This window comes from Plectrocnemia conspersa, unplaced genomic scaffold (assembly GCF_051122295.1).
Source record: "Plectrocnemia conspersa isolate PC_06_02 unplaced genomic scaffold, ASM5112229v1 ptg000011l, whole genome shotgun sequence".
Lineage (NCBI taxonomy): Eukaryota > Metazoa > Arthropoda > Insecta > Trichoptera > Polycentropodidae > Plectrocnemia > Plectrocnemia conspersa.
In genome coordinates, this window is record NW_028277175.1 from 27,690,551 (window position 1) to 27,712,851 (window position 22,301).

General features: G+C 34.5%; 3 protein-coding genes across 3 annotated transcripts in view; 1 reads left to right on the forward strand and 2 right to left on the reverse strand.

The window, feature by feature from the left end:
* Positions 1-331: 331 nt before the first annotated feature.
* Positions 332-7,385, reverse strand: LOC148230141 (uncharacterized). Its single transcript, XM_088197058.1, has 4 exons — positions 6,957-7,385; positions 6,722-6,849; positions 758-927; positions 332-569 (listed from the first exon to the last, which is right to left on the reverse strand). The coding sequence occupies exons 1-4, from the start codon at positions 7,324-7,326 to the stop codon at positions 419-421; spliced, it is 819 nt and encodes a 272-aa protein (XP_088053184.1). The 5' UTR covers positions 7,327-7,385; the 3' UTR covers positions 332-418.
* LOC148230142 (ATP-dependent (S)-NAD(P)H-hydrate dehydratase-like) lies at positions 2,846-4,561 on the forward strand. The gene is made up of 2 exons (XM_088197057.1): positions 2,846-3,015; positions 3,487-4,561. Exons 1-2 carry the CDS (start codon positions 2,875-2,877, stop codon positions 4,261-4,263), a joined length of 918 nt encoding a protein of 305 aa, XP_088053183.1. The 5' UTR covers positions 2,846-2,874; the 3' UTR covers positions 4,264-4,561.
* Positions 7,386-12,685: 5,300 nt separating the features above from the next.
* Positions 12,686-22,301, reverse strand: part of LOC148230143 (uncharacterized) — an 87,168-nt gene continuing 77,552 nt past the window's right edge. The window contains exons 3-7 of the mRNA XM_088198621.1: positions 18,957-19,023; positions 15,509-15,576; positions 15,264-15,440; positions 15,079-15,202; positions 12,686-15,011 (exon numbers count right to left, since the gene is read on the reverse strand). Of these exons, the coding sequence (XP_088054747.1) occupies positions 13,039-15,011; positions 15,079-15,202; positions 15,264-15,440; positions 15,509-15,576; positions 18,957-19,023 (2,409 nt within the window). The 3' untranslated portion in view covers positions 12,686-13,038. The remainder of the gene's footprint in view (positions 15,012-15,078; positions 15,203-15,263; positions 15,441-15,508; positions 15,577-18,956; positions 19,024-22,301) is intronic.

Below are 22,301 nucleotides of genomic sequence, written 5' to 3' on the forward strand. Positions count from 1 at the left end.
CGCAAAAGGAACGTCGAATGCTTCCACGATTTTTATACTCGAACATTCTTCATCGATATACATACATCTTGTAAACTGATTTTTTAATAAACGACATATTTGAATTTTGGGGAAGAAATTAAAATATGCCTTTTATTAAAACCCGACAGAGTACCGACTAGCCTACCGCAGAATATTTACAGAAGTCAAATTCTGTCTTTCTTACTATATACAATTGTATAATTTTCAACTTTTCTTTATACCAATGACCTATTTATTACTGCAAATTTGTCTGATATTATCACAATAATAAAAATCAAGTGCAAAAAAATACTTTCAATAAAATTCTTAATTGTACGAAATGCATTTTTATTTACAAAAAAAAAACATACATATTATATGATATAAAAATAATTGGTACAATACGATTTAATATTCATTATCTGTAAGACTTCTTCGCTCTCCAATCTAAGTATTCCTCAAAATTGTCATCTTCTTCTGAACTCTCTTCTTCCGCATCCATAGCACTAGTTTCTTCCAAAGCTTTCTGTTTTGCCACTTCTTCTTTCTTTTTGTTCAAATCTAATACTCTGAAATATGATAAATTAATTATTTATAAAGATGATCTAGCTTAAATTATAAAAAGCAATATGAACGTTGAGATATCTGTCATGTTCTGAGTAAGTGTGTGTAACACACATATATTGAAAAAATTGGAAGACTTGGAAGAGGTATTAATAAAAAATAGTATATTGTAATTCATTACACGTAAACTTACTTTGATAAGTTTCGTATTTGTTCCTCTATTTCGTCTATCTGGCGTTCAGCAGCGGCTTCTTCACGTTCTCCGGCTACGATTGCAGCCGACAGGTTGGTTTCTTCCTTCATCTCCTTTTGAAACTTGTCCCATTCCTCTTCGATCGGATCTTTGTATTGAATGTTTCTAGCCTATAACAAAACAATATTTACAATTACATCACTGCAAAATAACCACAATAAGCACAATAACAAAATACCAAATAAATATTTTTATGCAATTCAATGACATAAAAACCACGAAACATTAATAAGCAAAATCTATAAACTGGAAATTAATGTTGTTTCGTTTGTGACATAGACAAAAAAATTCCAAGCAAAGTGAGAATGGTTGTGACTCCAGGTGCATACTTCTACGCTCTCCACGTCGCTGCAGACGGGTGTAGAAGTAAGCATTACACAGGGTCTGCGTCCTTGGGTTCGCCACCAGGGCTTCGCCCTTGACCAGTCGATCCTTTCGACAGAAGGCAGCACCTAAATGACGCGACTCCCTGACTACTTCATACACATCACATTATTAATATTGTATGATTTTTTTTGTTGCTTCTTTCTATATATTATTTTAATTATATATTTTTTGTGTATTGAAATAATACAATGTATTGTTTTCGACCATCATGACCCATTTAATATAAATAAATAAATAAATCACATACTAGATCCCGAATTTCTCTCTAAATACAACATATGCAATAAAATCGATGGAATGATCAGCGACAACTAATTTTAAGTGGTATCATACAAGAATAATAATGAATCAGACAAGTAAGACCATTGACATAGAATAGGAGGATAGTATATTTATTTTTTATTTACTTATGTGATATTCTCTATAAACTCAATGTAGCTTTTTATTAAGTAATTTTTATTAATAAATTTCAATTAATAAGCACAATATTCATTTATGAGATTAGGAAAAGCTTGGTAAATATAATTTGAAAAAATACATATAAAAATAAATAAATAAAATTGAGTTCAAATAGGGTTAGAACCTAAGCCTCTCAGGTTCCAATTATTAACGTGCACCGTTAATCTAAAGTGCATGTATTTTTTTTCTAATTTTGAAAACAATATAAAAATTTATATATATCAAACACAATAATATTCGGAGCTTAAGTAAAAAAAATCGACAATGTCTATAATTGAGGACTTGATTGAAATAAAGAGATAGATATAATAAAAGAGGATAGATAATAAAAATAGTAAGCTAATAATAGATAAAATAATATAAAAGAATCTTTTAAATATCATGTTTTGATTCATTTGGATTAAACTTTTGTTATGGCCAAGATGCAGAATCAAACAAATATTATCTTCCGTTAAGAAGCCCATGTGCTTATATTTAGGGACAACGTGAAAACCTTAAAAATGCAAAAACAAAATACAAGCCCACGAGATTTTTAACGGAAAAGCCCGGTATATAGTGTTAAGTATGTAGAAAGGTAGAATAAAATATTCAAACTGCAATCCAAGTGTTTCACTGGTCCTTCGAGTCTGATAAAATAGCTTTCCTGTTAATTCTTTGAGTAATGAATTGTATACAATATATAACAATCTGGGGTACCTCAAAACAGTGAATGATCGATCACCGTACATGTACGGCGATACCGCTCAAAGGGTTATAAGCAACGGATCATGAACTGACGCGAATAGAAGATTGCCAATTGAAATACGCGAGTTATATTTCTAATATATAATCCGTAGCTACTAATAAATTCGTATATATTTTGATCGTGATAGCAATCACGTGACTTCAAACCCCCTCCCCTCTCTCCTTGTATGAAAAATAAAGATTTTTTTAGCGGAACTTATTTTTTTAATATTTCACATTTTTCTGTCATTTTCCGTATAGAAAGCGTCGAGATCCAATTACTAATAAAGCGTGAAAATATATATTTTACGCATACCTTCATTTAAAATTCCAGAAAATATTTTTTTAAATATATTTTGGCATGAAAAAAATAAAATACATTTATTTAAAATTTTGCTTAAAGTACTCGTTACTTCGAGTCGCCGCAAATAACGAGCGCAGTATAAAAGGGCAAACGTCAGACGAACTGTCATTATTCATAGTACATAATGTCGATTTGGCTTCAGCGCGTTTTGAATTGTGTGCCCCCTCTCGGGGGCCACAAGGGACAGGCGGGGCGGATCGCCATCATCGGAGGCTCCATGGACTACACTGGAGCCCCATACTTCTCGGCTATAGCTGCACTCAAAGTATATTTTTACATACTTTAAATAAAAATTAAATAAGCAGCATTATCAAAATGTTAACTGACATAGACATTTGAAAGTTTACTTGTGTTTTTATAATTTATAACGAAAATACAAGGAGAAACATTTTAAAACAAATATAGAAAAACAAATTAGATTATTTTGCAACTCCCTCAAAAAAAATGTTGAAACAATTTACAAAAGATTCTTAAATCCCATTCCTAAAACAATTATACAATATCAAATAATTTTTAAATATTTTATTTATTTCTATATCTAGTTAAAAATGTAAACATTGAGCTTAGCACACAAGCAATATATTTAAATTAAGTCAAATCGTGGTGTTCTCCAAGGTTCAATTTTAGACCTCGGAGAGTAAATCACCATCTATCAGAAATTATTGAGACTTCTCACAGAATTCAAATTGAAAATACATTTATGAGATTGAATAGCAATATTTAAAATATATTTCAGGTAGGAGCTGATTTGGCGCACGTCATATGCACGAAGGAAGCAGCACCAGTGATCAAATCCTACAGTCCGGAATTGATCGTTCATCCGATATTAGATGATGGACCCTTCGAACGTATAAAAACGTGGCTCGAAAGGATCCACATAGTCGTCATAGGTCCCGGATTAGGAAGAGACGCTATAGTTTTAAGAACGACTTCCAATATCATAACATATTGTAAAGACATGAAAAAGCCGCTAATAATCGACGCCGATGGACTGTTTCTGATCACGCAAAATATAAACCTGATCAATGATTATCCATTACCTGGTGTCATACTGACGCCGAATAAAGTTGAATTTGATCGTTTGTACAGCGTGATCAAAGATACTGATAGCAATTCAAAGATCGATTATGATAAGTTAGGCAAAAATGTTTTGATTATGAAGAAAGGCAACAAAGATGAGACGTTTTGCTTTGATAGAGATACGAAATGGACGAATAGCGTAGGAGGTTCTTTGAGACGCTGCGGAGGACAAGGAGATTTGTTATCCGGTTCAATGGCAACGTTCTTTCATTGGTCGCTCACAAAATACGGAAACGATACGATGATGCCGGCAGCTGTTGCGAGTTACGCGGCAGGTTTTCTTACTAGGAAATGCAACGAAATTGGTTTCAACGAGAAAGGAAGGAGTATGGTGTGTACGGATATGATTACCAAAATTCATGAAGCTTTTGAAGAATTAACGAAAAATCCATCGGCCAAAATACCTACTGAAGTGTGTTATAAAAGCAAATGATACAATTTATAAATCGTATTTTGTTGATTTCACTGTATAAAAAAATAAAAAAAAAATGTTTTTTTTAAATCATGAAAAATGTTTCGTTATGTTATTATTTGTTTAAATCTCAAAAATAAGTAAAAGGGCAAAGGTATTGTGCGAGTAAGAGGAACAAACTGTCAATTTCTGGAAATGTGCAACGATATAAAAGGGTTGTACTTAAATTTTATGACAATTTCGAGAGCCATAAAACAATTTGTAAAAAAGTCGTGTATTCTAAAAAATTAATAAAATAATATATCTATTGAAACTTGAAGCTCTTAGTTTATTTTTTTAATGCACTATATTTATTTCCTGCAATCATTCCGTTGTAAGACTTCGACAAGTTCGGTCATCAACTCATCGTATAATTCAATGTTTGGTCCATTAAAATATTAAAGCTTATTTAAACATCATGCTATATTTCATTCAGTAGAGTCAGAGTTATAAATCGCATTCATCTAACATTTGTAAAAGCTTCAGTCAATTTGTCAAAAATACCATATAAAATCCAGTTTTTAACCCTTCAAGCACGTATGACGTGCACCGCATGCGGATCAAAACCACCTACAGGGACGTATGACGTGCACCGCACGCGCAGAAGAAATCCGTCAAGCACGTATAACGTGCACCGCACGCCCATCAAAAATCCCACACATATGGACAGAAGAAAATAGTGTCCTGTTTTATCATCTACTTATAAGAACAATAGTTTCGTTCAAATAACTTGAAGACTATAAAAAATGGATTAAGCTTTAGATGTAAAAAAAAAATTTATTCGAAAAAATGTTCAATTTATCGTTTTTTTTCAAAACTAGGACCCCAACTTGTCGGCATACACAAAGGATTTCAGATTTTGACACATTCAAGTCCCATAAAGAATGATGTTTATTAGGGTATTTTAAGTAATATTTTTTTCGGATTTTTATACATATGTATGGCATCTTCAAAATGGCATCTTATTCGAAAAGACCACTATTAGAATCATCAAAAGATCACGATTCAGATTCAGATATTGTAAATCGAGTGAAACTGATGTTGAAGAACAAGAGCGCCATGAAGTAGACAATTTTTTGAAAAACCTCAAATATTAATATGAATTTTATCTTTATCTCCATTAAAAAAAACATGACATCCCTGGGACTGAAAATCTGTTTTAGGCATACGAGCCTGAAGGCTTAAATTTATATTAGAAACGAAGGTATTTTTGTCATTTTTTTTAATATTCTTAAGAAATATTTATTTATCCCAAGTATTAAAAGTTTTACCTAAATACATATTAACACTTTGTCCGCTGCTGTTAATCCACTGGACAGGTAGTGACTACCTTTACGACTTCTCATGTTTAACAACAGGTTCTGTAGTATCTACCCGCAAAAACTAAAGCATTGTGCTGCTATCTATAAATCAATGTTTATACTTTAAGAAAAAAATACGTCAAAGAGCTCATTGTTTAAACATGAGATGATAGTATAATTTGATTATAAATTATTATTCTATAAGAATATGTGACAAAGCTATAAAGTATATATATTTGTCACATATTCTTCTTTAAGAATATGTGACAAAGCTACATAAAAATTTGAACCCATGGAAGATTGAAATATAATTTGATACATGATAATTAACGTAGTTCGATAGTGTCCTTAGTGTTCTTCCAAGTTTTTTATTGGTTGTTCAGATAAAATGAATTTTACTTAAGTTTATATTCGATGCAGATTCACATTTTTCGTGGAAACAAAATCAACATATTTCGACAACTAATGCTCAAAACCAGCCTTTTTTCTTTTATTTTATTTATATTAAATTTTAAGATAATTAGTTTGTTTGAATATATTTTTGTAAACTAGAAATAAAACAAATTTCAAAACAATTCAGAACATTTGATAAATTTTTGTTTTTAAATTCAAAAGTTATCATATTTTTTTGTTATATCTCTGTGTTGCGCAAAATTATGGCAAAACACATCATGCAGTGAAAAAACGACCCGTCTGTCAAGTGTTAGTGTATACTTGAAAAACCCAAAATTAAGTATCCTAATATAAATCTCATTTTTAATAAAATTTAAAGGAAAACTATGTTTCGAATCAGTGTATGTAAAATCTAAAAAAATGATAAATTTTTATATGTATAATATGTAAAAATAAACTATTTTATGTTATCTTAAATCATTGTCTTTTTAATATATACCTAACTAAATTCTACGCCCAAATAAATTCTAATAAGAAAGATGTTCACAAACATGGAATAACATCTAACACCATTTGTCGAAAAATCGATGAATAAACAAAGAAGCTTTTCTTCTCACGACAACAGTGACAATTAAAGCTAATATCCCAAGCGGTGTTCTATAGTTCAGATTCGGTTAAGAATAACAAAGAATATTTACTTTTATAACAACAATTCTGATAAGGTTATATAACAGCAATAAACTAACCTTAGCATCCTTAATTGGGTCATCGAAGAATCCTTCGGGTATTGCTTCATCTGTTTCGGACATTTTAGCATTTTTATGTGTTTTTTTCGATGACTTTTTATCGTTTTTTTGAGGTGTCTCTACTTTTTCTATAAAAATAAAATAATAACTTAAAATAATTTCTTATAAAAAATATTATTCGCAACGAAATATAATACCCAAATATAGATACTGAACAAACAAAAACAACAAATACCTATAGGAACTTCTTCGTTCGATCCATTTTCTTCCATCTTTTCCACTGGTACTGGAGGCGGTTTCGGTGCATTTTTAAGAATACCTTTCGGCATCTTCGGCGGATTAACAGGCCCCGCATTAGATTTCGGCGCCGATCTTTTATTTTTAACTTGAGCTTTTACTGCTTCGGCTTGGAAGAGGTGCTCTTTGGATTTTTCGTGAGCGTCCCAAGCTGCCACAGCTAGAGCCCCGGCGGCTGAGGCCCCCCGAGCAACCACAGTAGAGCACAAGTTGCATCTTAACTTTCCAGCGGCTATCCTAGCCAACGGAGAGCGAATCGCTTTCGTTTGCTGTTTCTGTTGGAGCGAAATACGAAACAACGAGGACATGTTGACAGCGCGCCAGTGACAGCCGGCGCGGTGTTGCCAGCGTAAAAATTGAACATAAAACGTTCTTAAATTTTGGCCATAATAGCGCTTTTTGTGGCAATAATAATATGACTTGTAATTAAATGGTCAGAATTTAAATCAAATTTTGCTCAGAATAAAAATCAATTTTCGGTCAGAATTATATCAGCATAATGGTCAGAATGGATAATAAATGGCCAGAATAAAAATAATAAACGGTCAGAATAAAAATAACACATGGTCATAATAAAGTAACTTGCTGCCATAGTCACATATTTTAAGCAGGAAACTTGAAGTTAAGCTATTTTATTATCTCATTCCAATTTTGGTACTCGCATATGCGTCTTCGCTTTTTAAACAGTTAGTCATAGATTGGATGATGCTGGACAATTACAAGATATATCGAAATGAGAACAAATCAATACAATATCATTAAGAAAAAGGTTAGGTTGTTTGGCTCTACAGTGAAAGTCAACGCGAGCGGAAGCGAGACTCCTCCCTTTTCCTATATAAATTTGTAATTATTAATAAATAAAAACCATGTTATAAAATTAATTTTGTTTTATTTTAGAATGTTACACTTTGATTATCATTCATCGTAGTGGTGGTCGTGGCGAAGGTCTAATAGTAGGCGTTGACAAGAGCTGTTGATTCAGCGTTGGCGCGTCAGAACTGTCAAGATGTGAACGACAGACGCCGTCGAACAGTTGTACCAATCTTAAACGATAACACTATTGCCAACTGAAAAAATCGAATCTGACCATGTGTCAACATAAATCTTACCATTTAATATTAATTCTGACTGATCCTATTTCAATTCTGACCAATTCATATAAATTATGACAATCTAATATTTATTCTGACCATTTAATATAAATTCTGACCAAAACCATCTTAAAATTCTGACCCGAAAAATACGAGTGCCAGTAACTCGAAGAACCATTGTTGAAAAAAGCGCCACTCACCTTGCGCTAGCACGGTAGTGTAGTAGAAGGGGGAGCTTGTGCGTCAGTAAAACAAAAATATTTGTTCTGCTGGAGCTGCCAGCTACTGGCGTACCAGTGGGGCATTGACTTCTCCAGTGACTAGCGTTAAGCGTTTACACTGCGCTAGTCGCCGGCATCCAGTGCCTGGCAACCTCAACTGGCACGACGACTGACAATAATGAGACATCAGACTAAAATCATTCATCAGACCGTTACAATAAGAAAATTACTTTATTTCTAAGATATCTGCAGGGAGTTCTCCTCCCTGCAGATATCTTAGAAATAAAAGCCCACATATTATCCTAAGATGATCATTTGTAATTTGACTTAAACTTGGAATCAGGTATTTGATTTGAGCTTTGACAGATTCAAAAAAGTTACGCAATGCCATATAATGAGTTTGTATATCCGGGATATAAATTCCCACCTCTCGAAGTCCTGGATCTGACTATCCCAAAAGGTTTTGTAGCGACCTAGTGCTACACATAACAAGGAATCGGGCCGGAAAGGCGTTGCACCCCTAGCGCCGATCGCTGCTCACCGACCACGGCGTTAAGACCAAAACCATCCCTTAACGCGCTTGGGGACGCAAAAGCTCGGCCTATTCCGAACGGGACCCGAAGCTGAGAGGACGTGCCGAAAGCGCTGCTTTCGGCGGACGGGCGTGGGGACGCTGTCCGAATCCGCTCCCATCGCCTCGCAGCGCCGCCGGAGCCCCCATCTGACCGGGCGAAATCCTGCCGACCGTCGAGACTTTCACAGCCAGAGCCCCCAGACATTACGAGGTAGAGTTTTGGGCCTAATTCCGCCGGAGCGCCGTCGCGAGCCCCCGAGCACCCGCTAGAGTCCTGGACACGCCGGAGAGACGCCGCGATTGCCCGATGACCACAGGAGCCCCGCCGCGCGCCCCCATAGGCGCCGGTCGAAGCCCAACGCCCGCTGGAGCGACATCACAGCGCCGTTAGATGCCCCCCGCAGCCCCACCGCGCACCCACCGGCGCCCGGAGAACCACGCACGTGGTCGCGGCCTATCATAACCTCAAAGTTGACACGCCGCGCCCCCTTCGGCGCCGCATCCTGTAGGGCTGCGCCCCCCGCAGCACCGCGCCCCATCGGCGCCGCATCCTGTAGGGCTGCGCCCCCCGCCGCACCGCGCCTCCACCGGAGCCGCATCCTGTAGGGCTGCGCCCCCCGCAGCACTGCGCCCCATCGGCGCCGCATCCTGTAGGGCTGCGCCCCCCGCAGCACCGCGCCTCCACCGGAGCCGCATCCTGTAGGGCTGCGCCCCCCGCAGCACCGCGCCCCATCGGCGCCGCATCCTGTAGGGCTGCGCCCCCCGCAGCACCGCGCCCCATCGGCACCGCATCCTGTAGGGCTGCGCCCCCCGCAGTGCTACGCCAAACTATCAAAAAAAGAGGATGTCATTTATAAAAGCTTATTTTAGCGCCACGTATAAATATGACGCATACTGAGGTATTTATATATATCGACACTGGCAATACTGAGATTGCATTGCCCAACGGTCGCTCATCGAATTCGGCTCATAAGTCAATTTCACGTTCTAAAATAAACATGGATAGCTTAGATTGGAACTCTTTAATGCTGAATTATCAAATCACTAATGATGATTTTCTGAAACCGAAACCCACGTTTTTCATCGAAGTGATGCTAAAACTTTTCGAATCGATGGATGTTCAAACGGAATCGTTAATAAAGTTCAAGCCAATCGTGAGCCATCAAGAGAATTTGGAGGCATTTTACGATTTATTGCCTTTGCTCAATTTGGCCGAGGCGATAAACTATCTAAGGCTGGAGATTTACGAGAAAAACGAAAACACCACTTTGGCCGATTTAATAAATCCCACAAAATCAATGGTGGAGATTGTGTTTTGTCTATTCAATAATTTCATTCTGTTCGTTCAAGAGCGCAGAGCCGGTATAGTGGAGAAGGAAGAAGATACAGAGGAAAAAGCGCAACAGATGAACAAAATGATCATGGAGAAAGACAAATATAAAATCGAAATAGACGATCTACAGTTGGAAATCATTAAATCGGAGCAGGAAATTAAAAAGATGAATAACGATATTACCAAGTATAAAGAGCACAACTTAGAACGTGAGAAAGAAGTCAACGAACTAAATAGCGAACTTGACTTCATCAAAACGGAAAACGAAAACATTGAAGCCGATATAGAGAAAGAACTGAAAAATCATGACAGAATGATTGAAGAAATAAAAAGACTAAGATCACTGATAGTGACGGATGGCGAGATAGAAGAAATGAACAGTCAAAAGAGATTATTATTAAAGTTAGAACAAGAACAGCAACAAGAGATCGACGACAAACATAATACGATTTTGACCAAAGAAACCAGCATTAATACGCTAGAAAAGAATATAGTATGTATGTCTGAGTGCGATACCATGTTTGACGTCTTAGATGGAGTTTATCACAAAATTAGGGAAATTAAAAGTGTGAGCATGTCTACGCACAGCGAGGAAAGAGAACTGTGCAGTTATCAGAAAACCGCTGTTAATTTAGAAAAGAAAGTTGCGGAATTGCAACAAATGGACGAGCAACTGTCCGAGGAGATAAAGAAAATAAAAAATTCTGCTGATAATGAACTAGCAAAATTGTCCAAGGAAGAAGAAATGCTAACAAAAGAATACAATAAATGCAAAACAACTTCGACAGAATATCAAAACAAAATAGACGATTTGCAAGCGGCTAATGTTAAATATTATGAGCAGTATAAAAAAATAATGAAATCATATACTGAAGAAATACCATCTCAATATGACAATATGATTGATGAATACGTATCCAAGATTGAAAGAATTATCAATAAATTATCATCAAAGTTTTGAAATTACACTTTAAATATTATTAATAAAACAACTTTTCAATTAATCGTATTAATGTATTTCTTATAAATCATGTTGTAGTAGATAGCATATAGGTTATAAATAAATATACTACTGCAGCGGCTCAATCTGTGTCTCATTGCCACCCGTCACCATCACAGCCCCTAAACTGTTGACGCCGACGTGATCCTGAGCACACATATGGAGTCAGACGAAAAATGGCAGACACAGACGCCGCTGCAGTACAAAAAGCCGAGCCGCTGCAAACCCACTTGCTGCCACCCCGCCGGAGCTTCCCTGGATCCGGACTCGAGCTGGCGGACCACCAAGACGATGGGCCTGCGCCTCCGACCATGAGCCGCCATCGTCAGCCGCCGCCGCCGCCGCCGACCACGTGACCCAGGAAGCAGCCGGCGCCACCACGCGCCTCCAGCGAGAAGCCACCGAAGTGCTGCCGTAGACCAGGCTCGAGTGGACCACGCGTGACCCGTCACGCACCCGTAGGGCTACGCCCCCGCGACTCCGAGCTCGAACCGCATGTTCGGGGCCCGTCACGCGCGCGCCCTGTGTAGCTGCACCGACGCACCACAGGGCCCCGAAAGGTGCTCCCGGACATGCCCGTTCTTCTCGCGCCCCCTGGAGCCCTACGCGCCGCCCGGGTCTACACGTGTTCCACTCGGCTTGGAGCGAAGCACGCCGCGCGTCACTGGAGGCCACGCCGCCACACCATACGTCACGACTTTGCTACTTTTGCGCCGCCAGCATTTAATTCAACAGCAGCGCCAAGGCCCCCATACCTCCCCCTGGTTATAGTTCGCAATTGTAAATTGCTAGGGCCGGAGCCGTATGGGGGCCAATATAGATTTGTTATGGCCAAAACTGGTCGGCGCAGAAATAGCGGTGTTGTGACGGCTCTCTCTCTTCCGGCAAGCTTGTAAGGGTTCGGACGCGTGCCGTCGCGCGTCCGCCCCATTCTTGTAATGTAATCACTGTAACCTTAAATAAATATTACTGCAGCGGCTCAATCTGTGTCTCATTGCCAACTGCCATCATCACAGCCCCTAAAGTTTTAAATACGTTTGGTTTCAGAAATTCTAGATAGATCACGTGTGGGTTAATTTTCTCCAGTTAGGTTAGAAGAGAAATGCACCTTAAACAAAAAGGCAATCTCGTGCAATCAATAGCGTCGATCATGATCGACCAATCGACCGCGAAATTATTAGTATGATACATATATCTCGTGCTAAAACTTCTGTCAAAACAAACTACTGGTTTAAATCTGAAAACCATTAGACTTTTGATTAAGCTATCAAATAAACTAGAATAAGATTTATTACTCATATTTGTATCAAGCAATATTGGATATATCTCGCGATTCCTTTATTGGTAGACGACTATTAATAATATCAGTAGCAAGTCGTCTGCAGGGAGTAAAAGTCTGGTTACTTATGCGACAGTAGAAGATGATAATGAATTAAAACAATATTTAATTCAGTTTCAAATTTTATTATCAACAAAAATAACAGTTTTTTTATTAATTCTCAATTATTGCTGTTTTATTTTATTATTTTTTAAACCCCAAATTTTCCATTCGCACAAATTTTACATTGTTCGAGTCAACCAGTTAATCAACTCAATTGTACACTCAGATATATACACATAACGATAAAATAAAACTTGTATATTTTATTTATAAAATTCGTTTACCATAAATAATATGATTTGTATATGTAATACTAGAGAATACAAAAAAGAATCGTCATAAAAGAGAGCATATACATTAATAAAGACAAAAAATCATACATTTACAAAAATACAATCTCGGTAAGTTAGCAATACATTATTATTTGCAGTCGTTTGGTTTACTCGCAGCGCAGAAGCCTTCGTCGACGCTAAAATACATATTTACATCACAAATAAATATCATTTCTATCACTTGGCCGGACCCTTTTCCGGGGGAGCACACGTGAAACGTCCTACAGTTCGTTTTGTCCGGATATAACTTATAATACTTTTTATCGGTGCACAAGACAATTTTACTATGATTTAAATTCACTACGTTCACTGACAACAGTTTATACTTGTAATCCTTCTGTTTGGATATCGCGTTGCTTGATAAGAATGACTCTGTAGTCGTTTCGATCTTTACAACGTCTAACGTGGTCTTTGCAGCACTGTTCTCCGTCGTGAAGAACACTTTCTTATCAATCGCTTTAGTATGATTCTTAAATTTAGTAGTAATTGTAGGGTTTGGCGCATCGGACGTTTTACTAACTTGTGTTTTTATATCAGGAACTTCTGTTTCGTGATACACTACAGGTTCATAGTTATCGTCCACGTAATCGGGAGGAATCCACTTTGAATCCGCTTGCACAGTAGTAACTTTAACATCGGACGACAACGGATCTTCAATCAGTGGCGTTATTAAGCCTTCAGCTTTAGAAGCAACGTCATATTTATACACCTTAATAATGGTCTGTCTCTTCTTTCTTTGCTTCGAGCTACGTTTAGTGCGTCCTTTTTTCAACTTCGGTACATCCAAAAAGAACGGATCTAACAATACATCAGATTCTTTATAATCATCATAATTCGTAGAAACCAGTGGCTTAACAGCATGTACTATATTACCGACTGTATAATTCAACTTTTTACCATTACTATCGCTCACTGAAGCACTAGCCGTTACAATAACCCTCGGTAAACTTTTCGTATAGTTATTATTTCTCGTAACCCAAGAGTTAAAATACGGCGTTGACGATGTTGTCGAATCAGTTTTTGATTCTGTTGTCTTTTCAGCATCATATTTAACAGAATCTTGACTTCGTTTATGATCAAAATGATAATTTGTAAAGTCTTGATATGGATACTCTTGTTCTAGCTTAGTAAAGTCATATTCTCTTTCAACGGACACTTCGTGCCGTTCAGACGGTTGATAATTCTGATTCACTTTCACTTGGCTAGACTTTTGATTCTGATCCTGTATTTGACTCTGACTCGGTTTGAACCCTTGAGGCGTCTTATAGTTGAAAAATTGTGTTTCTTTATGCTTAGGGACCGCCAATCCAGGATGGCCTGTTGGCGCTTGAATTTGCGAGCTCGGTGGTATTAGCGGTATTCTTTGCGGAGTATTAAATGTCGGGAAATTACTATTGAAAGATGTCGTTTTATCCGAATAATTCTTAATTTCAGGTTTAGAAGTTGAGCTAGATAGATACTGTCTGTTTATAGGCGAATTCTCTGTTCTTGTATTAGACAATTTAGAATCAGGATTGAAATTTGTTCTACCCGTGTGGGTCGTCACTGTCACATGGGAGTTTTGACCGTCGCTCGAATAAGAATGTTGTTGGAACGATATGGCCGGAGATTTGATGTTATGTTTATTATGATGATATATAAACTCCTGAGGACTGAATATCTGAGAGTTGTCATTGATCTTAGTAGTCTTTGTCGGATCTTGATTATTTGATATGCCGAACTTTTGAGGTTTAGCTATCTGCGAGTTAAAGCCGTTGTATTGCGGCTTAGATAGCTGCGTCGTTCTATTTGAGTTATCAATATTGATATTGTCTTCGATTAAGTCGTACAATTCATCATCATCATCATCGTCATGGTTTTGATATGCTTTTAGAGTCGTCTGATAGTACGTAACTTTCGGTGTCGTTATATAATTGTGAGTAGTTGTAGTCGGTTTTTGAGTCGTAGTCGTAGTCGTCGTTGTTGTGGTAGTTGTAGTAGTCCTGGCTGTAGTAGATGGTTCTTCATAGACGTCTTCTAAGTCGTCATACTCTTCTTCATCTTCATCGCCTTCAGCAGTATCTAAATATATAAAATTCAATATAAACCCCCATTTATTTAAAAATCAATATATACAATCAAATCTTACTCTCAATCGATTCAGCCTTGATAATAGGAGGTGCAGTATTTCCATACAGTTCTAGATTCAAACTGTAGAAATGCTCTGATCTACTGCAGTCGACTTCGTCGACTCGTTCGCACACTCTGGTTTCCTATAAACATTATTTAAATTATTTTTATATAATAATCAAAGTATAAATCTATTATTCTTACTTGGTCAAATACAGTGCCATTCAGGCATAGGAACTTAATGTCCATAGGTTCTTCTAATTGTCCTATGGTGCAGACGTGGAACATCTGGCAGTCTGTTTCTAAATCGGCATAGTAGCCACCGATGACTTTGCCCACGCAGGAAAAATTTGTTTCCGGTAGGTTATCGAAATCTAAATACTGAAAAATATAAATAAATAATTTAGACTGTGTTATATAATATATTTTATAAATTGATAGATATATACCCCTGGTTCAGCTGAATAAGATAAGCGAAATGTGTTCTGAAAGATGAACAGAAGCAGCCATAGCCAAACTGAAATATAAAAAAGATTCATTATACATTTTTATATAAATATTATTAAAGCATCATTCAAATACACTTTTTATTGTACATATATGTATTTTTGGGATATTAAATAAATATTTATATTATAATTTATTATATTTAATGATTAAATTAATGACTCTTTAATGAAATAATATATAGTAATTTTGGTCCAGAAGCGTACTACACCATGGATCTCTTATTTGGCCAACAATCATATAAAAAAATACTGAAACGCTTTAGTTTGAGTGACGCTTAACATTTTTGTGGTTTAGACTTTAGACTAAAAACTCATTCATTCGATGCATCTGTATTTAATTGATTTATCTGATAAATACTAGATTCATGAAGCGTCTCATTAACTTACAAATACAACTTTTGAATCGGCTTTCGGATGTTTTAATTTATTTTAGTAAATAAATTCTGTAGCGCCATGTCTCCGATGGACGAATGTTATTAAACAGCAAGAGGAGTAAGGATGCTCCGTGAATAATATGACTGTTTGATCCTGTGGTTCTAGCTACTAATTGCTTATTTATTAATTTAATTATTTTGTATATATAGTTAATGCGTTATACGTTTACATAATGTGCTACACTTATATAATTATAATTACATATAATTCGATGAATGCATGATATGTGTATATAACGATAATTTGATTGATGTGCTACACGTGTATGTTATGGTGACAACATTCTGATACATTACTGAGATAAATCTATTAAAAAATGTGTGTCAACTATATACATTACATTTAATTAAAATCACGAGCATCTCGAACCCGAAAATTCAATCGTAATAACAACTCAAAATTATTTGTCCTGTCCTGTCTTGTCCAATGAACAGATCCTTTATTAAATTGAAATGTAAATCTTCCTCTACTTTTGATTAACTAGAATTAGACAGGTCTGAGAATTTAAGCTCGTAATGAGTCGTCTGTGTCGATTTGGCGTGAGCTCCACTGGTAGCGAATTTTCGAGTATTTTTAAGTCGGAAATAAGTGGAAAGTGTTTTTCTACCATGGCGTTCTAGCCAATATATTGACAGGGAAATGGGAGGAGATCAACGAGTCTCTCAGGCCAGCTTTAACCATGGTTATTTTGGCGGTTTATCAACTCAGTTTTATACATAAGCTGTTCTAGCCGTTAATAAGTGCATTACGTCTGAATATTTGCGTAAAACCAGCTGCGTTTAAATATGGAACATACACGTCGAAACAGATACTTTTCGTGTTTCTCAGGAAAAATCTTTTTTGTACCGTGCCAGCTCATATTTTCGCTGGAAAATAAATTTTAGTGTCATTATTTCAGGCGATTGGCTCATTATTTACAACGCGATAATTCCGGATGATCGCCACAGAACCTTCGATGTCTTCAAAAAAACATGTTTATAATAAAGGGAGACCAAATTGGGATGCATTTAAAGTAATTGATAGAATTAATGTTTAATGTTACACGCTGTCAAGTTATATTAATGTCCTCTTATTTTATTTACTTACATGACCGATTAAATAACAGACGCAATCAGATTATTATAATCTATAATACACAGCGTTCCTTCGTCAGCTTATGTATTTTTATTTCTTGTGTGTATGTGTTAATCTTTCTTTCTTTCTTGAAAGTTTGACGTTGATTTCTTGCTTTCAAAAGATAAATCTCGACGGGCACAAAAGCTCGATTACCATGCGAGACTTTCGAGCGATTTCCAACCCTTTTTGTAACGCAATTTAATTGGTCTGAAATATGTCTCGACTTACGCAGTGGCATGCGTATTATCAATCACACGATTTCACCGAAACGAGACGTTGTCGTTCGTGTCTTTTAATTATTTGCGGTGCGTACTAATCAAATATAAAAAATGTTTTATATAACCGTCGAGTGGTTAAGTACCAAACTGATTATAATAATCTTAAAGAATGTACATACATATGTCTGTCGAGGTTGTCAAATTAAACGTTACAAAAGTTAAAAAGCTTATTACGGTTGTTAATGTATGATTGAGAAATGAGATAAAATCACTTGGGTATGTAACATGTTTGGAGAATACTTAAAGATATTATCATTAACTATTATTATTAATCATTTCACAATTTTAAATAATAGCTAATTATTTTATTATTAACTCTATAAATATAGAGTACAATATATTTTTGTGTATCTCAAAATCATTTATATATGTATTAAAAAATCTAAAAATTGCACGTCAAGTTCGGTCGAATGACAAGGTTCTCGATACTGCTTATTCGATTATATCGAATTATTACATCAATAAAAAAGCAATCATCATCTTAAAGTAAAAGAGTACATTGAAAGGACAACGTTTTGCAATCATAGATGAGATGAAGACTATAAGACTAAGAAAGGCATTTGATATATGTTTTTTTGATTGAAAGAAAGACTGTGGTACATTCAAATCAAGTTAGTTAACGGCGCATTTATAAGTAATCTCAACCTATAGTTGCATCTGTATCTCAACTATTAACGTTCGTTAATCTGCATTGAGAGATTTTACTTCCTGATGTGATCATTGTGTTAGAAGAAGACGTTTTGCATAATCTGAGATCAAAGTTCAATTCGTGACCCTATTCTAGTTGCAATTTAATCACAGCGTTAAGTTTATTGGTACCGAGATGAGCTATATTGGATATAATTATCTGATCACGAGAAGTGCAGATTTTCCTTGTTTTCAGTTAGCACTTTGACCTCTCACTACATACTTATTAGTAAACTGGATAGGTTCATAATTAACTTTAAGTTATTTTTTGAATACATATGCTAAATGTAAATACAAAAAATATAGTGAAAATTATTTTTAAAGTTGCTTCCTAAAATATATTTAAATAAACGATTTTTATAAATTATATAACTCAAATTAAACAAAGAAATAATATATAACCTAAATATCTAAATCAAAATATTTACTCATAGTTAAGCTAACATCAACGGAAAGCTAGCAAGTATTATCTACTCAGAAAATTTCACTACGAAGAATAGAAACGGATTATCTGATTTGTCTCTAAATATATTTTGCCTAGAAAAAATAAAACATATACTTTTATTTTACAAATGCTGTTTTGCATATATGAGTTATAAATAATAAATAAATATATATATATACCAAAAATATATTTTAATAAACTATACTATTTGTTTTTAATGTTTAATTTATTAATTAACGTTTGTATAATGGACATCGTAACGTAAAAAATAAATAATAAATATCTAAGCAATCTGAAATAATAAACTGAGAATAGATAAACCAAATATCAGACATTTTTAAAATGTTTTACTTTACCAATTAATCATTACTTTTATTTAGTTTACAATTTGTTTATGAAAAGAATTCTCTAGGGAATCCATACTTACTTTGCAGTGCCGACATTACTCTCGGTCCTAGGAATTTAATTCCCAAACTCAGCTTTTTGTACCGCATCTGCAACAATGATAAAAAAGCCAAACGTTAACGAATGAATTGGAAAGCAGCAAAGGATGACAGATCACGAATTCTCACGACATTGACATGCCAATTTTGCCGATCATCGTTCTCTCGGTCATGATTCGGTCATAATCGACGGAGAGATGGTTACGAAACGATGGTAACAAATACGATTATATGAAGATCAGATGAACGATCGTTAAATATAATAGTAATTATGAAACACTATGTATTTACATATATTATTTAATCGACGCTTCGAGCGGAAATGAAACGAATTTTACAGCTTTTCGTAAAGAGGTCTAGAAAAAATATATTTGATATTAATTTTATATATTATTTAATACACAGTTGTTAATATTTTTGCACATAATTTAAGTCTGATTTGCCGCATAATAAACATAAAATCTCAACCTTTATTTTCAAGGATACACACGTGGTGAGTTGCGCAACTCTTGTGGGAATCTTCAGTGTGCTTATTATACACATAATACAAAGTGAGCAACGTTGGAAGAATGCAAATGTAGGTGGAGTATGCAAAATTTCGCCATTAATGGTGCAATTGTCGAGCTTGTTTATATGGTAGCAGTGCGTGGAAATTCTTGTCGTGTTGCTCATCCGCAGTCGACGACCTTTTATAAATTTCCGGTTTTTCAAATACCGGATATACATTTTTTATTTAATAAAATAGTTCAAAATATGTGTACACAAGCATTTAAAATTCAAAACAGGTCACTAATTAATTAGAACAGTTAAAGTAAACTTTATATTACGTTACTGCGTAATGTATCAATGTATCGCGCATGCGTTATCGATATAGATATCAAACTATTAATTTACAGGTATCAGATTATGTTAACGCTCGGAAATGTAATGGAAGGAAAAAGTGACGAAACACTTTCGCCAGCGGGTGTTAGATAATGTTGTTCTAAATTAAATAAGATCACGCGATTAGGCGTGGTAGAAGAAGGTCGTTTGAGTCTCATTTCAGTTATTGAGTTTGTTTCTCTGGTGAATGAAAGCAATCATAACGTCTATATAAATAAATAGAAAATGACCTCTGAGTCTCTTCCTTATATCTTACGCATTAATGAAAATCATTATCAAAAATCAGTTTTTATGATACTATAAAAACTTAGCTTGGAAACCATACATTTCATTTTCGAAATTTTGTCTATTACAAAATACTTGTAACTACGTGTAATTAATTATGTTACAAAGTGTAGTTTTGAGCTCTAGATTATTTATTTATATAATATATTAGATTTTAAAATTTAAAAATATATATTTATATGTAAATATTTATACAAAATTAACATAGAACAAATTATATTTAAACAGAGCCAAATACTAGTAAAAAAAACTCTAAAATTTGTTGAAGATTGATGAATGAGCGTATGAAGGCTGATGCATGATGACGGGATAATAAGTGTGTTTATTACATAAAAACATAAATTATTAAATTAATTCGGTATAGTAAATACGTTTGTTTTCTTTCGCATGAAGTTGTAATATCAAAACGCACAAATTTGTGCATACGGTATTCAATGTGTTAGTAAGGTAAAAGTCACATAAAACCCAAATTAACGAAAATAAACTAGTAGCACAATTGAAATCATGTTGTTGCATTGTAAATAAATAATCCTATTATTCTATCTTTGTGGCAAAAAATTATTGCAAATTTTTTTAATCATTGTAAACACAAAATATACATTAAAATATTATGATATTAAATTGAAATTATTTTCAAAATGCTTAATTCTGGGTCATGAATTCTTTGAGTTGTGTTTACGCGTATAGCGAAAAATCTATAAAATGATTTTTGCAAGCAGCAATGATGCAAATTTAAATGATTTTTTGATATTAAAAAATCTATAATAATTGTTTTCTAGAGCAAAAATTTCAAACCCATTTCAAATTAATGCAATATGTACAATGTACCATTGCTTATTATAATTAATACTAATAATACCAGGAAAGTAGTTGTGCAGTTTTTATCAAGGCTAGAAAACTAGAGATAGATTTGAATCATATAGATATCACAACAATAAGACTTAAATATAAACTATAAGTAAAAATCTAATTATTTAATTTAAATTAACATTGCACTACATATACTTAAATTTATATTTGTGGCAAAAGTTAGTGTTGCACACATTAGAAACTTGAAGAAGAGCTTCACATATTACAATACATCATTTTTAAACTGAATTTGCCAATATTTAAAATGTTGCATTATGAATTTTTAGAGTCGTGTCTACGTGCATACCCATAAAAGCAAAAGATTTTTTTTTCTTATCTCAGATATTTTTATATAACAACTTTAATGAATGCAATATTTACTATGGGTAATGTTAGGGTTATGGGCTAAGCATTACTAGAAATACGAATAAAACTATTGTACAGTTTTTAGGAAAGCAAAAAAATGTTAAAACTAAAACACGAGACACAATCCAAAAAAAATCACAATAATAAGACATTTTAGAGTAAATGTGTATTTATTTTATCAAAATAAGTGTATAATTCAAAATAATTTAAGTTATCTTTGTGGCAAAAATTAGTTAAAAAAATGTAGCTTTTATTATTAATTTAAAGAGGAGCCTTAAATATTACGGTACGTATTTTTTGGACTGAATTTTCAATCACTTAGAATGTTGGATTACGAATCTTTATCTAAAACAGTAAAAGAAATTTTTTTTAGCAAACTTCAATATTTTTGCACAAAACAATATTTAAGTTACTTAAAACCCAATATAATTTTAATATAGAGGTCGAATTATAAACTTAAATTAATTTAATACTTATTATGGATTATATTATAGCAGGCATGGCGAACCTAGGGCACGCGTGCCCGAGGTGGCACGTTTGAGAATTTGGATTGCACGTGAACGATTTCCAAGTTCAAAAAATCTTGATTAAATAATCTGTGAATTATTAATTTATTTAATTTTATTAATTATCAAATATTTTCTAAGATAAACGACAATCGTTTTAAAAAAATAATTATTTATTTATTTTTTCTATTTTGGTAAATTTTTTACTCCTTGGGCACGCCACACAATCGAGGAATAATATTTGAGGATTTTTGGCACTCGAACCCAAAAAGGTTCGCCATGCCTGTATTATAGCATAAGCAATACTAAAAATACAATGACAATTATTTTGTCAAAACATAATAATTTGTCAAAGCTAAAAACGAGAGCTAATTATAAAAATAATGATAGATTCGAATCAGGTAAAAATCATATATAAACTTACTTAACAAGATTTTTTAA